Source organism: Corvus moneduloides, chromosome 1, assembly GCF_009650955.1.
Source record: "Corvus moneduloides isolate bCorMon1 chromosome 1, bCorMon1.pri, whole genome shotgun sequence".
In the NCBI taxonomy this organism is placed as follows: Eukaryota; Metazoa; Chordata; class Aves; order Passeriformes; family Corvidae; genus Corvus; species Corvus moneduloides.
Window position 1 is genome coordinate 114,187,243 of NC_045476.1, and position 16,569 is coordinate 114,203,811.

The 16,569-nt window shown below is 42.4% G+C and overlaps 1 protein-coding gene across 5 annotated transcripts in view; it reads right to left on the minus strand.

The window, feature by feature from the left end:
• ROCK1 (Rho associated coiled-coil containing protein kinase 1) overlaps nt 1-9,258 on the minus strand; it is an 87,840-nt gene extending 78,582 nt beyond the window's left edge. For 3 of the 5 annotated variants that reach the window (XM_032123266.1, XM_032123258.1, XM_032123271.1), the window contains exon 1: nt 8,161-8,253. In XM_032123266.1, coding sequence (XP_031979157.1) covers nt 8,161-8,253 — 93 coding nt within the window. Of the gene's footprint in view, nt 1-8,160 lie in introns of all 5 variants that reach the window. The other 2 variants (XR_004242872.1, XM_032123292.1) reach the window with 1 other exon arrangement.
• Between the last annotated feature and the right edge of the window lie 7,311 nt (nt 9,259-16,569).

Consider the following 16,569-nt stretch of genomic DNA (forward strand, 5'->3'; position numbering starts at 1 on the left):
TGCTTAAAATATCTGAGTCTACAAATGCCTCCACACAGAAAGTTCCTCAGGTCTTCTGTGGCAGATACCTTTCAAAAAATTATTTGGGCTAGAAATAGGTTTACTGAACAAGAAGGCCAAAACTCCGCAAATAAATGCCAAATGAATACTGATGACTTCTCTACTATTTTTGGTGAATTTTATTTTCCGCTGTATGACATGTCAACAGAGTAAGTATTCTTCTGAGAAGTGGAAAATTACACGTTGCCCAGAGAAGTTGTGGAGTTCACCACCTTTGAGATGCTCAAAGACCTTCCTGGGCAACCTGATCTAGGCCACTCTATCACAGCAGGGGGATGAGGGACCTCCAGAGGTTCCTTTCAGCTTCAATAATTCTGTGAAAAAACAATCATTTATACGCAATAAAATACTACTTTCCCTGTGCACATGGTATTAAACATTAAGAAGGCAGACTTCCAAATCATCATCCAAAGCAACTGATTTAGACAAAAGAAATAAATGATCAAACAGTAGCCAGTTTGAGATGAATGCCCTAACCATCATTCCTTCACACTTTCCCACTGGAAATAACCACTATGGCTATAATACAAGTTTTACTAACCATCTGCTGAAAATGTAACTTCTCCAACCACAAAACAGGAAAAAATTTCCTAGCTGAAATCTCCAGATGTCAAGAGAAGCTTCTGGCTTCCTCTTCTTCAAAAAGCACATTCCAGATGACATACATACTTTTATGTAGTCAGGGGTTTTTTTGGCCATTATTTATTCGCTAAAAATTAAGCTCAGTCTCCACAGAAACAGTATTTTCTTAGCAGTCAGTGACTACATAGGAAAACAGCCATCTTCTATTAATGCATTTTCTACATAGATGTCTCACATCAAGTTTTCCTCCAAATATATTCATACCTTAGCATTTAATACATCTGAATGTAATGCAGCACTGAGTACTATGCTGCTTTTAAGAGAAAAAATATAAAGACATAATTAGTCAATATTCACATAACTATTAGAATTTAAGGATTTTTCCTAAGTGAATATTATGACTCATGAAGATCTGTAAAAAATACAAGGACATGTTCCACTTGTGTTTCCAGTTCAATTATAAGCTTTGCAGCCCAGACACACACAAGCTAGAAACACTTTTAGATAGTTTCAATCTAGAGTCCAAAATAAAGCCTTAGTGTGTGCAGCATTTCCTACAGAGGTTTCCAAGCATTAGGTCTTTGCATCATCTCAGACCATGCAACTGACAAAAACCAACAAAACCTCCAGATATTTCTGAACTCTATGAAAGAAACAGAAAAATGAATGCATATAAGAAACATAAGAGAAGCTAAAATAAAGAAATCTGCAGTTGGATTTCAATTAGGACTTACTAATAAAGAGATCTTACATACTGTCCCCATGACAGTTTTTATTGTATAAATATTGACAGGGAGTGGCAACCTTTAGTGAAAGCCAATCCTTTACTAGATTTTGAGTATCAGAATAGACTTTGACCTGGGCTCCAGTCAGAAGCTGGTGCTGCTCTGTGCCGGTTCTCCCTTAGCAACATGGGCAGCCAACCCAGCCAAGCAGCCCCTGCTTGCCTAGACAGTCTCCAGACAGCTGTAACTGAAGAGGCATCACAGCACTTCATACCCTGCTGCTGCTCAGCACACTACAGAGACATCTCTACCCTGCTGACTGGAGACTTCAGCAGAGGCAATCCAATCATCTCAGCACAGCAAAACACCAGGGACAAGAGAAGCTCCAAACCACTTTTCTTCTTCTCAAAGATCTAGCTCCATCTCTTGTTCAATCACTGTTCACAGAATCATTTAGGTCAGAAAAGCCCCCAGCACTGCCAAGGACAATCACTAAACTGTGTCCCCATGTGCCACAACTACACTGTCCCTCCAGGGATGGGGACTCCATCACCACCCCGGGCAGCCTGTTCCAAGGCCAATGTTCCAGCATCACAGTTTTCCTGCTGCAAGTGGCTTCCTGCTCCTCCTGTTTGCTGTCCATGCTGTGTGCCTTGGCATTAATTTGAGTGTTTATTTCAGCAGACTGCTGAGGAAGCTAAAAGATGGTGTTACCTGCACGTGCTTTAACTGAGCTATAAGTGGGTGTTGCTTGCATAGTGCTGCAGTTTTACCAATATTGTCTCATCATCCTTCTGGCTTTATTGCTGCTGGAATGACTGGACAAATTAAGGCAAAGACAGGAAACTTTTCAACCATTCTCCAATTTTGTTCTCAGAGAAATGAGTTCAGTTTTTCAGTCTTTCCATTTGGAACTGCCATTTCTTGATGACAAAGGAATTTTGATAAATAAAATCAAGCAACATCCACCAAAAAAAGATTTTTAATTACATGGTTTGGGATCTCTTAAATTCAAGATAAACATCCTGTATTAAGACAAACATCTCAGTGTTCTTTGGTAAGAGACCTAAAAAAGCTTTTTATTTTTATGTAGAACTAAAGTATGACCCAGGGAATTCTGCTAACAGCAACTGTGAGGCTACCAACATCATCTGCTCACAGGGCTTCTCAGTATTTATTAAGCTCTCAATGAGTGGCTCCTGAAACTATCATTATCCTCAAAGATTTACAGACCAACAGGTTGATTTTCAGTTTGTCCAACAAACAATTTCCAGGTGTTTCCCTCTTCCTTCCCTCAAGCAACAAAAAAACCACTCTGTAGTTGCCGGGGAAAAGGACATTGTTTACAAATATTTTTACTTTGTAAGAGCATTTATAGCCTTTATTCCTCTTGTTGAAATGTGTCTTAACATCAACTTTCTATTATCATTCCGCATTAAAACTTTTTATAGGAAAAATAAATAATTACATTCCTACACAGCCTCTAGTTTTATAAGCAAAAAAATTGGCTAAGTTAACTATTAATTCCTCTGTAAAACCTACCATACACCATGAAACAAAAGCTAACATTTTGACAGTTCCACATCTCTACTGTTAACTTTCTAAAGGCTAATGTAATATTAAAAAATTCTTAGGAGATGCAACCTGAAAGAACAGCCCATCAAGTTACTGTATTCTCAAAGCCAACTTAGAGTTTCATCTTTGTTGTCGTTACTTTTGACTAACATATCAAGATATATATTTTATCATTAATTTAACATCCATCTTTGTATTTCATATCCATAGTGATGAGAATATTAACATTAACATTAATGTTAAATAACATAATGAGAAGATAATTTTAACATTAAATAACATAATGTTACTGTTAATTGACATCAACAATTAACATTAATAATTAACATTCATTATTTTTGCATCTAAAGTCCAGATATGCTAACTTGAAGACCTGGAATTGCATTTCTAGGTCAGCCAGAAGTCTTATTTTGAATCTAACTACCAAATCACAGAATGGTTGGGTTGGAAGGGACCCTTAAAGATCATCTAGTACCAACCCCCCTGTCATGGGTAAGGACACCTCCACTAAACCAGGTTGCTCAAAGCCCCATCTAATCTGGCCTTGAAAACTTCCAGGGATGGAATATTCGTGACTTCTCTAGGCACTCTGTTCCACTGCCTCACCACCCTCCCAGTAAAAAACTTCTTCCTCATGTCCAATCTAAATCTACCCTCTTTCACTTTAAAGCCCTTGTCCTGACATTAACAGGCCCTGCCAAAAAGGTCGCTCTCCAACAGAAGAGCCAGAAATTCAGATAAAATCCCCAAGTCTTTCTCCACAGGGCTGCTGTCAAACCATTCAACACCCAGTCTGTAGTGACACTGGTGACTGCCCCAAGACAACTGCAGGACCTTCCACTTGGATCTAAAGAATGGTAGAAACATGTCCAAGGAGATTTTGCCAGTCAACGCTTTCCCTTACTTTGAACTATCTTCAGACAACTTACAGAATTCTGAAGCTGACAATCTGCAAATGTTCATGAAGTTCTGCTTCTTCTGCATACAAAAAGCTTCATTAGCAATCAAAGAAGCTTCTCAGATACCAAAGTTCTCTAGTATTTGATCACCCAGACTTTAAGAGCAGAGTTAGTGTGGTTTCAGTCAAGGTGTTTTCAACAGTTATTTGGATAGACACCTCCAAAGTAAAGGTACTTTCAGTCATATACTTTTTATTTATTGCTTTTTAAAAATTTATTATCCAAACCCCTAATCACAAGGTCTTCAGAAGTGCTTTCTAACACATTTAGTAGAAGGGAAATATGCCTGCTAACAGACATATATATGTAGAACTCCAAATCCCAAAGATGAGGAGATCATCTCACCTTCTCCTATGCAAGACAGATGAACATGAATTAATCTAGCTGATGAAACAGGCCTAGGAAAAACAGGTGAATCAAACTCTGTAGTTATGTATTTTTGGTGCAACAAAAACGGAAACCTCTTCAGAGCAGACAAAACAAGTTTGTGATATGCAGTGTTTATTACTGTCAGTTAATTTGAAGACAAACTGCTCAACAAATGAAACATTTGACATCTTTGAAGATTAAGATCACCAGAACTGTGAAGTTTTTAAAATCAGCTATGGAAGTAATTGACTAAGTACCTGAATAATTATAAAATTATATTGTTATATATATATATATATATATAAAGAGAATGTATATAATAACCCAAGTGCCTATATAAACCATGAAAACACTCTTCCTGAGTTCTTACCTGAACAGAGAGAGCACCAAAATATATTTTCATAAAAAGTTACTAGTTATTTTAGAATCAAAAGCATAGGCAATTTCAGGTCACAATGTCCCACATTTACTCACTTACTACACCCTTTAACTCCCCACTCTCCAAAAACTGGAAGCCCATAAACCCCAAGAATTTACTAAAACATGGGTTCATTCCAAAAATTGCTGTAGAATGATGCTCACTGAATACTGCTTTTCAGTGTTTAAGCTCATAAATGAGACACTTAGCTCAAGTTAATAGTTAGTTACTTACACTGCTTTTGGGCCTACTCAGCACCCCTATGGAATTCACCAGGATCTGACCACTGCACACCCTAGAGTGTGACCACCTCTCTAACACAGCCTTCACAGCATTATTAGATCTTTGGGGACTGTAGGACTCCTAGTACAAAATATTTTGAGGAAATGCACTACATGATGCTGTGACACATTGTCTACATTTAACTCAGGCTTGGGCCTCCTCATGCCTTATCAAAAAAGAGACAGTTTATCTATGATTCCCCTACCTAGTGCTAAATCAAGTGCATGGAAGACCCAAAGAAACAAATTTAGAGAATTGCAACTTAAATTCATTTTCTTACTCTGTTTTTATTATAGTTGCATAAGAGAAAACATGAAAAATAAACACACCTCTCTCCTGCACCTCACCTTTATGAATTTCCTTCCTGTAGCATGTAAATTGAAGTTGTAAGGCCCTTGGTGAGCCTTTTCCGCCTGTTCTGCTCTGTTGTCAGCACTCTTCTCCCACACCTTCCTGAAACGGTAATACATCTTCCTTTGTATCAGCCCCCACCCCCATCTTCTTTTCTTAGAGTTCTCATACTACTTCACATATAAATTTAGAACCCTTCTAGCATACAGAACACGGCTTATGACATTTACAAAACCCAAAATGGCTACAAAGCTGATTTAAAGGTTATTCCATGTCTTGCCTGTTAGTCTACAAGGGGTACAAACTGATGGGGAGGAAACATAGAAAGAGAAGAAAAATTAAGCAAAGCTAGAGGATAAAACCATCCTAAGAGAAGCCAAGAGCACTGCTGAGACTTTTCTTCATACAGCCAAAAAAATGTTTCCTGAACCTAAATGAGCCCCAGCATTTTAAACCTACACATATAGAATATCAGATGTTGAAGTGCCTGTGTATCAGCTATTCACGTATTTCCACTCAGACACACACAGTTAGCTATCACCTTTGCTTAGGAAAAGTGAAAGCAGTCACAAGGAACATCAATGCACAACCTTAACCAAAGGTAAAGAATAATTTAGGTTTTAGAAGTTTTATTAAAAAGAATTGCATGCAGTCTGATCAGAAAAATATTATTTTATTTTCTCTTTAAGTGTACCACATCTAAAGTCTGTCAAATTTCCCTCTTTAATTGAGACTTGCAGGGATGGGAATGGGGATTTCATTTCAGAAGGTATTTTAAATGCAGATCCATTACACGTACACCTAAGCACTTCTTCCTTAAAAGCACATCCACACAGATTTTAATGGATTTGATATATAAGTAGTACTTTGGGCCAAGAATAATGCTTGTAGTGTGAATCATCACATTAAGAACTGGTGTAAAATACTTAAGATGTTTAGAAAGTGTTAGGATACTTAAACTCTTCCACAGAAAAAACTCCAAGACAAGTGAAACAAAGTGCAAGTCCAGCCAGCAGGAAGACTGATACATTGACCAAACATGACAAAGTTAGCCTACCAACTGATTTCCTCAGAAGCAGCATTTTCTTTTTTAATTGGTAATAGTTTAAAAGAAATTTCCTAAAAAATTGTCTCTATAAAGGACATGAACATCTGTGATGCAAACACATGTTCTAAAACTTTCAACAAGCATGACAGGAAGCATCCCAACAAGTTCATTCCCAAACTGAGTACAGCTTAGCTGCTAATCACAATTAAGATAACTGAAATGGGGCAAATCCTTAAACTGATTATAAGATTAAGGAATACGGTTAAAGATACTACCAACTGCATGTCTGATACCTGCCAATTCCTTCCTATCACTGTAGGAAGGTCCCCATAGAACGACCAGCACTACAGCACGTAGTAGCAAACTGAGCCATGGTTAATACAAACTCTGGATTCTTAGCTGACTCTATACTCTTGACACCTATCCATAGAACCTGGATGTAAAAACGTCTGATTAGTCTCGACTTACCAAAACTGACATACTATATCCAAAGAACCAGAGTCTCCTCATTAGCTTTGGTTCTAAAATGACAGATATGTAAAGCAGATCAAGAGAAGCAAGTTAACTAGAAGGTGCATTGCTATTTTCCTTTGTGACAGCAGCATCCACAAGGCTCTGCTTTTATCTAGGGACGTAGGTTTGACCTGCCAACACTTCAGAAGCTCACAAACCAGTAATAAACTAAAGAGAATAAACAATATTGTGAACTTGTACAGATTCTTGCATTACTCTTTTAATCTCTCCACTGCCCTATGCTCAAACAAGCTTTCTGCCAAGAGCCATGCAGCAGAAAATGAAGAATGACTATTAAGAGCTATCTCCACCCCCACACCTCCCTTCCCTTCCAAACCCAAATGTCAGAGTTCATACAAGGAACAAATTCAATTTATTTGTTCCTCTGACAACAGAAAGCCAGGGGGGAAAAAATACACTAAAGAACTTCTATCACTTGCTCCAAAGAAAACAAGCCCTCTCTACTTCAGTGTGAAAGCAAAAATTATACTTTGGTACTATTTAAGGACATCTCCAGGCATATTTAAGGACCCAGCCGCATCCCAAACAAATTGGTTGGATTTGGCATGCACTTTACTGAGGTACTAAGTGAACTAAATAAGAACTAAAAGATCATCCAATTCTGTCAATCAGCTACCATATGACGTTGGTTGGTTTTAGATCAGGAAGTGTTATGGTTTGCTTTTCTATGATGCAGTTATAACACTGACAGCACTGGTGAGATCCAGTGATTAGGTACGACCAACGAGGGAAACAACAAGCGAGCAGCCCTCCACCCCAGGCCTAAGACAACCACCAATTTAAAATGCATTTAAACCCCTGCCCACCTGTAAGGGCTTATTAATCGTGTCGTATGCAACTGTCAGAGCCACAGTGCTTAACCACAGCATAAGAGGACCTCAGTCTTTAAAAAAGTTGTTGGAGAGAGAATTGGTATCAAAGCTATCAGAGTCCTGCGCTCACACAGAGGAGTGGCACTCACGAATTCCGCCTTTGTGGAAAGGCTCCACCGCCCCTGTGACAGCCGGCGAGGCACAGAGCGGTGCGCGAAGCGAGAGATGACAAGTGTGAGGCAGGGCTGGGCAGGCGCCTCCTTGGCATGAGCCGCTCTCCCGGCACACAGACACATTCACGCACCCTCAGCCCAGAGCTGAGTAAACAAAACACCAGTGCGGAGCTGAGCAGGGCGGTGACTCAGCTAGGAGTGCGAGATTCGGTCCCACAGGGTAAGGAATTCGGGGAGACGTGACCGGGGGCCCATCGGCGCTCCCTACTCACCAGCAAACAGTCCACGTTCACTTCGGATTTGGGGTCCTTCAAAGTCACGTCGATTTTCTCAAACCGAGACTCAAAACTTTCTCCCGTCGACATGTTTCCGGAGATAAAAAGTTTCCCTTATTCCAGAGCAAAGTAAGGTTTTAAAAAAAAAAAATAAAATAAAATGAAAAAGTGTTAAAAAAAAAAAAAAAAAAAAACAAAACCAGGAACAGGCGACCACAAGAGAAACCACGCAGCCTGGACTGGGCTGAGGAAGCGCCTCCTGCGAGATCCCTTCAATCACAGAAGTCTCTGGGGCAAGTCCCCGTCAAGAGGGCAGAGAATCCAAGGGGAGCCCGCAGCAGGCGGGGCACGAGGCTGCTTCTCCCCCCGCTCCTCCAGGCACGCTCGCAGCTTCCCGGGATGCTCACAGCTCCGCAGCAGCAGGTTTCCTCTCCCTCCCTCCTCTGCTCGGGCCCCACCGTCTCAGCATTCCCATTTTCCCAGCCGGGGAAGCCGTCCTGGGATCCAGCGTAGCGGTCCCTCCTCCTCGCCCTGCTGCTGCAGCGCCGGCGGGTCGGTGCCAGGTTCCGGAGCGCGCTTTCTTTCCGGTGAACCAGAAGAAACAACAGAAGAGGGGGAAAAAAAAAAAAAAGGAAAGAAAAAGAAAAAAGACAAAAGCCTGCAGGCACACCAACAAGGCAAAAACTGATGGAAAAATAAAACTTAGAGGAATCCTCTCGACGGCGTGTCTCAGCGCTGTGGGGTCGGTCCGTCCGTGGGCACGGGGCGAGGAAGGCACCGAGCGAGTACCCCCACGGGCGGCGGACGAGTCACCTCACCGGCGGAGCGGCCGCAGCAGCAGCATCTTTCTTCCTCTCTCCTCCTCCTCCCTGCCTCCCGCCGCTGCCAACGCCGGTTCAGCCCCCCCCCCCTCCGCCTCAGGGACAGGACGGCAGCCCGGACCGCCTCAGGACCGACCCGAGGGTGCGGCGTGAAAGGGGAGGAGGGAAGGAGGCGGCTTAAGGGGAGGAGAGAGCGTGAGGTCCGGCAGCTGCGAGGGAACCTGCGAGAGCTAACATGTCCGCCTTCCTGTTTGAACAGTCGGGACGGGGCGCGGGGCGCATGCGCGGGGGAACGGCTCCGGTGCGGGCGGGGACGGGACGGGACAGCGGCAGGAGGTGCGCGCGCGGTGAAGGAGGCGGGGGCGCGCACATGAGGCGGTCGCAGGAGGCGCGCGCCTGGGAAGGGATCGCAGAAACAGTCACAGAATCCATTAGGTTGGAAAAGACCTCTGAGACCATCCAGGCCAACCTGTGACCGACACCACCACGTCAACTAGATCAGGGCACTGAGTGCCACGTCCAGTCTTTCCTTAAGCACCTCCAGAGACCGTGACTCCATCACCTCCCTGGGCGGCCCATTCCAGTGTCTAATCACCCCTTCTGTGAAGAAACTCTTCCTAATGTCCAACCTAAGCCTCCTCTGGCGCAGTTAAAGGCCATGCCCTCTTGTCCTGTCACTTGTTGCCTGGGAGAAGAGGCCGACCCCCAGCTGGCTACACCCTCATTTCAGGGAGTTGTAGAGAGTGATAAGGTCACCCTGAGCCTCCTTTTCTCCAGGCTAAACAACCCCAGCCCCCTCAGCCGCTCCTCATGGGACATGCGCTCCAGACCTTTCACCAGCTTCGTTGCTGTGGTGAAGGAAAGAGCGGGAGAGGCGGGAGCGAGCAGCAGGATCGCGTTCGCTTCGGCCTCGGCGCCGGTGCGGGCGGGGCGGGTGTGACATCCCGGGATCCCTCTTCCGGGAGCCGCTGTCTTTGTGTGCCCGCCCCCGCCCGGCGGTTCCGGCGGGAATTGCGCGGAGCCGAGGGGCAGCGTCCCGCCGGGAAAGGCGCCCGTCCCACCAGCTCCCCGTGCCATGTGGGGATGTTGCCTCCGTGTTTCCGCCCCGGATCCCCGGAGGCGCCTCAGAGCTGGTGGCTCCCGCCGCCTTGGCACGGCACGGGCACGGGGGGACAGGTGGCAGCCACGGTCGCCCCTAGAGCTTCTGTGGCTTCCATCCTTGCGGATCTTCAAAAGCCAGGCCCTGGGCAGCCGGCTGTGGGTGGTCCTTAGGTGATCCCTCACTGGAGATATTCAAGACCCTTATGGGCACAATCCTGTGCCGTGTGCTCTGAGATGATCCTGCTTGAGCAAGGAGATGGGACCAGATTTCCCACTGTAGTACCTTTCCAACCTGACCCATTCTTTGATCCTGCGGTTGTGTCCTGCCTGATCAGGGGGATCGGAGAAGCTGACCTCCAGAGATCCATTTCAGTCGCAGCCACTCTGCCATTCTGGTTGTCCAGGGAAGGAGAGGCCAGCTTCTGCAGTGCCACAAGTTCAAAGCATTCCCGTTTATGTCCAGACAAGAGCCATGTGCAAGGCAGCACACCAAACACAGAAAGAATAGATACCAGCATTAAACATGTAACCTGTGCAGCCTGTGTTGGTGTTTCCAATTCAAACCTTACCCTTACCCTTACCACAACAGGGACCTTTTCTTCAAATAAGGAAACAATCACAGAATCCATTAGGTTGGAAAAGGCCTCTGAGATCATCCAGGCCAACCTTTGACCAACCACCACCATGTCAGTTAGACCATGCCACTAAGTGCTACGTTCAGTCTTTTCTTGAACACCTCCAGAAATAGTGACCCCACCATCTCCCTGGGCAGTCCATTCCAATGTTTAACAACCCTTTCTGTGAAGAAATTCCTCCTAATATCCAACCTGATCCTCCTGTGGCTCAGCTTGAGACTCGAGCGAAGTAATGATTTCAAATATTACTGGACAGAGGCCACTGGACTGGTTCGGTTCTTTGACTTCCACTGCAGTTCCATGAATGGCAATAGCATTTTTACAAACATCGCTATAAATTGCATAGAGATGGTCAAGTCATTAATATCTAGTCACTGAACAGTTGCCAGTAGCAAACCTGAATCATTAGCATTATGAGTTATTTTCCGTGTCGTGGTTAAGAAACAAATTCATAGCCAAGTATTAGAGCATTTGAGCTATTCAGTCCTGGATGTCAGTACTTCCTGTCTTGCTTTATTCAGAAAAAATAAGAAATGGCATTCTACATTTTGCTTTTTCATACCCACAGCCTTCATCTTTGTTTTCGTTTTCTACTGAGAAGTATGTACAGTTAAGCAAAAATACAGGCTACAGCAACATTTCTTGCTCTCTCGTTTTGTGCTGGCTAGTACCACAGCCCTTTGATTCAGAGGCTTTGGTTGCCCTTGGAAATGCAGATATTCCATTTCAGCAACCACAGTCCAAAGAGAACATTTCCGCAAGCTACAGGGTGTAGGCTTGGGATCATTTCATATGTGATGCAGTAACTAATTTCTAAAATACAGAGAAAATGCTTCTTGCAGTCTTCATCTAAAGCAAGATGAAAATCATCATTAGAGAGACAGCACCTAATTCACAGTGCCCTTGAGCACCTGGTTTAGGCATTAAAACATACACAGGGATGACGCCAGGTCTCAGCAGGGTGATTTGAGGCGGCTAGCTTGAAAAAATGCAAAATTCATGAGCCTGTAATAGAGTACGGAACAGGAAGCCTGAATCTGCAGCTCAGTGGGCAGGATCACCACTGTGATCAGCAGGTGCCACTTATATGTTTTATCCAATGTCTATGGGAAAACTTACAGGTACTCTTGGAAATACAAAACACCTTGCATCCTCTCCAGATCTCCCTGCAACAAAGCTACACGGGTCTTGCTCCCACTTGCCCTTTGCTTCTTTGCAGTTTTTTTTCACAGTGGCCCGGATTCACACAGTAAGTGGAGAGAAGCACCATCCCATTGTTTGGCACCTTGGAGAATTCACAGAGAGACAAGAGCTAGGCATCGGACAGGCCCAGCCTCACGTGTTTATTTGCTAGTGAAGGATCTTGCCTCTGGACCAGTACACCTGAGAACCTCTACCAATGTTTGTGGTGAGCAAAGCTGCCATGTTTGTCTTCAGCTGTGTGCAAACTGTGTGTGTTTCAAACATGTCTGTCAGACTGGGCTTTTCTCACGACTGTGGTGGACTAAAAGTGCTTGTCTGTCTGTCTCAAATAGAATAGAATTTGTGTGGGAGGTACTCATGCAGCTGTCTAGGAAACTCTGAGCACTGCTTCGAAACTGTAAAAGGGAGGCTTTGGCTGCCAGACTCATAAAGGATAATAGATTCTAATTTTCAAAAGCAGGTATGGGTTAAATGTCTCATGTGATAAAGTACTCATGTTGTAACTTGAGAGTGTAATGTAATAGTTTTTAATCCAGAGAACACTCATTCACATGCTGGGATCTTGAAGCCCATTTTCACAAATGTCAGTCAGACTATTTGCATCTATATGATTAGGAATTTGCATATTTCTAGCATTGGCCACTTAGAAATCATACAAATCCCCATCCTACATAACCAACCAGTGCATTGAACTCTTGAACATTGAATTGTTTTGTTTTATCTTCCTGATAATAAACTAAAAATGGGTTATTACTTCTTGTTGCATTTGTTGTGTCATGTATTTTGGAATTGAGCTAGGTTTTGTTGAGTGAAATAGGAGTTACTCAACAGATGCATGACCTGATAACACTGCACTGATAAAGCATGCAAGCCTGAAAGATCATTTTTTCTCTCTTCAGAAGCATGTAGTTTCTAATTCTTGAAAGTGTCTCTATGTAAATTGATGTCCATACATAGTAAACAAGCTGATAATCCTAATAAAACCAAAACTGTAGTCCCCATATCCATGTTGTCTTGCCTGTTTCATAACATATTTAAATGTTCCTGATTTTTGTGTGATACAAATTGACACTGACTTATGAGCTGATTGTTTGGCAGAGATTGAAATTTCATATTAAATACAGAATATCAATAAACTGTTGAATGACTACATTGGCTTCCTCTAAACTGTAGTAAAATGCTGATAAAAAAGTACAAGTAATACTGTTTATTGTGCAAATAACATTCTTGTACATGAGAGTAATAAAACTGTGCATGTAAGAGGATTCAGTAGTGCCCATTTCAGGAAAATTCAGCAAACAGCAAGAACACAAGAGCAGTGGAATACTCAAAGTACTGGCTCAGCCCTCTCTGAGCAGGTACTGTAACTTCCATCCTCTTGTGAAAAAGCTAAGAAAAATTAAGCAAAAGAGCTTCTAATAAAGTCAAAGGCCGTTTACATTTTTCGGGTCACTGAGTGTGCATCTTTAAAAGGCATACACTCTCAGAATGAGAGAAAAGACTGGGAGACTTGTGTTCCTGAAGTAGCTACTGACTTCAGAAGAGTTGCACAAGACAGAAGTGAGACTATATCCTGTTCACCATATTAGGCCAAGTTAGTAATGCATGAGGTCCCCTCACATTCAGCTTCCGATTTAGTCAGCGTGAAACCTTCAGCAGTTAAATCACATTATGTTAAGCCTGCCTTTGGTCCACCACCCTCTCTTCTTCTTTACCCTGCAAAACTGGCTCAGTTTAGCCTCTGCTCTAGTCCTAGGGACAGTTAATAGCACAGGCCTGTGTGGCTCAAAGCCCTGGGATGAAAACTGGTCAACAAATCCAGTCTCTGGGCAAAATATTTTACCACTGCTAAAGCCCATGTGTGCAACAGGCCATTTGCAGGAGCTTCCTGCTTCAGGCAAAGGTGTGATGGATGCTCAAGCAGACATATCTGCACTGACTTTAGGTAATGATAAAGTCACACTAGCATTGATCTCAGGATCTCAGTGTGCTTGCAAAGCCTGAAATATAAAAGCTGCATTAGGTAATGAATGCTGGTGGTTGTAAAGTAGCTGATTTAAAGCTGCAGTCATGGTGGTGACTACACTGCAGCCCCCTCTACTCCTCTGGGGGCTCACCTATGCACTGAAAAGACTCCTCAAGGAATTACAGACTAAGCTTGAGGTGCAAGGTGGTCTGAGTAGTGAACATATTAAAATGCCCTACAAATAGGAGAGAGAAAGTAAAGAAATGAGAGAGATATTAGTCATAACTTAGTATGCTGAGAACAATCATCCTGGCTCTGGATGAGGCAAAACATAGGACCTGTAACAGAAATAGAATAGAATAGAATAGAATAGAATAGAATAGAATAGAATAGAATAGAATAGAAGTGGCCTAGGCATTAAGAACTGCTACCACGAGAAGACACTTTTGCATATAATAGATCAAAAGAGAATTTCTTATGGGTAGACTCTTAAAAAAAGCAGTATCTTTCAAACATCTGTTTGGCAAACACATGTTTAATGTTGAAACAGTGCAACATACACCTATACATATGTAAATATGTTTTTCCTGCATGTCACCAGATTTAATAAAGGTGTGAGGCTCCATTGTCTGTTCCAATGTATCCCAGCTTCCCAACAGAGGGTGGTTGCTGCTGTTCCCTATTACAGAGCATTTTCAAGCACCTGTAGTACTTCCTTTTGCACCTAGTGCTGGAACCCTGAGGACAACCTGCTCCCGCTGCCTGCGAGTGGTGAGCGATGAGTAAGAAATGGGGCATCCAAATCTGAAACTTTGTTGCATGTTCTTGAACAAGCTAGAAATAGCGGGGGGGAAAAATAATCACCTTTTGGAACTTAATGGCTCAGTTTGATGGAGAGGATCCGGTCTGAAAACAAACTGCTCTAAGGGAGGAAGTAAACTGGATGGTATTGTCTGTTCGAGCACAAACACAGATGCGTTTGCTGCCAGCAGACAAGGGCATCGTTGTATAAACAGCATAGACACTCCCAAAGTAGCTTCTGCTGTATCTGGAAAGGAGGGGAGCTGTGAGCCCAGAGATAGATAGCAACCCCCATATCTGGTCACCATATGGCTCAGGCCAACATCAGCCACAAGTGCATATACAGCACAGGCTCCCTCTGCTTTTATGCTTTAAAAGTGCAGAAAAAGGCCTGTAACCAACGTATGGCAAAAGCTCACAAGACTGATTTGAAATCAAATCAAAATTCCACTGGAATGCTGAAAGCTTCATACCTCAGTAAGGACCATTTCCGTGGCAAATACTGTTTTCCCATTAAAGCCACTTGGTGGATACAGAAAATGTCAAGATGCCAGAAATTCTTCTTTTACCCTGGGAAAAAGCTTTTTTATTTTCACTATCCCAGGGCTTAAAAATGGCCCAAGTACTTCTTGTTGGAAATCTTAAAAAAGCCAAACAAATTCAACTCAAAGTCAAAGAAAAACTGTGGGAAAAAAATTGCCTGAAAAAATGAAGGTTTCAGAAATGTAGAGGATATTAAAGCAGGAGCTAAAAAGTAACCTCCTGATGGTCTCATCTACCAGGACATAAACAGAAATTATCTATCTTTTGTGTCTATATATTTCCATTGTATAAATGGAAATATAAATAAATATGTATTTCCATTAAAAGTAGAGTGATTATCATCATTTTAGACCTCTTAAAAGCTATCATGAAGCTGATTTTCTACACTGCTATTATCTTGTTAACTGTGAATCACCTATGAGATCAAGAAGTTTCCTTCTTATTTCTCCCGTTCATAACCCTAAGTGCTCCCTCCTAGAACAAATTTCTCCCACCTCACCTTACTCCTACTTTCCTGATATACACATATCACATTTCCTGTGGTTGGATTAGTTTTGCAGTCCTTGCTCAAATAGCTCTTCTGAAGACAAAAGTTAAAAGTAAACTGGGCTGTGTTTAAAAGTAAACTAGCTTTAATTGCCCTGGCTTTGTTTTTATGTATGCTGTCCTAAATATCTACACTCCCTGTAAATGCTTTGCTCTGATGAAGACTATGACAAATGCATAAAAAGTCATGCTTTCTATCTTGGGCCTGGGAAATATTTAACAGTTGCAGGCTTTCAGATAATCAACTCTAAATGACACGTCTCATAATTTTGCTCGTATAAACAGAGAGGGCTCCATATGATCCTTTTTGGGACAGAACGGCAGAAGTTGCCATTCCTGACACTCACAGTGTGAAGATTCTCAATACAAGTTATAGACAACTGCTTTTATACCATGAAGCTTCATGAGATTCTGCATGTCTTGTCTTAAATTAAATGCACTCAAAGTGCCATTAAATATGCAGTTTTTAAAAATGCATGTGTTTCACATCTTCCAGATATTTAAAAAAAAAAAATGTTTAGTCACTGAAAAATAATTCAAATTCACTGCAACTGCAGGAATTATAAATGAGTCAACTTAGTAATTTTTTGGTGGATCTTCATAACCAAATCCCAGAAGCTGATTTTGTTCATATTCAGGATATTTTCAAATTCTTCTATTAATCTCATGCCACTAGGCAATCAGTTAATCATTATTTTATAACACTGTTGTTTTGTTTGGAAAACTCTGCTGCTATAGAACACATCTATAAGGTTTGAGAGAGTCTAGTCTTAGACAACAGAGATGATTT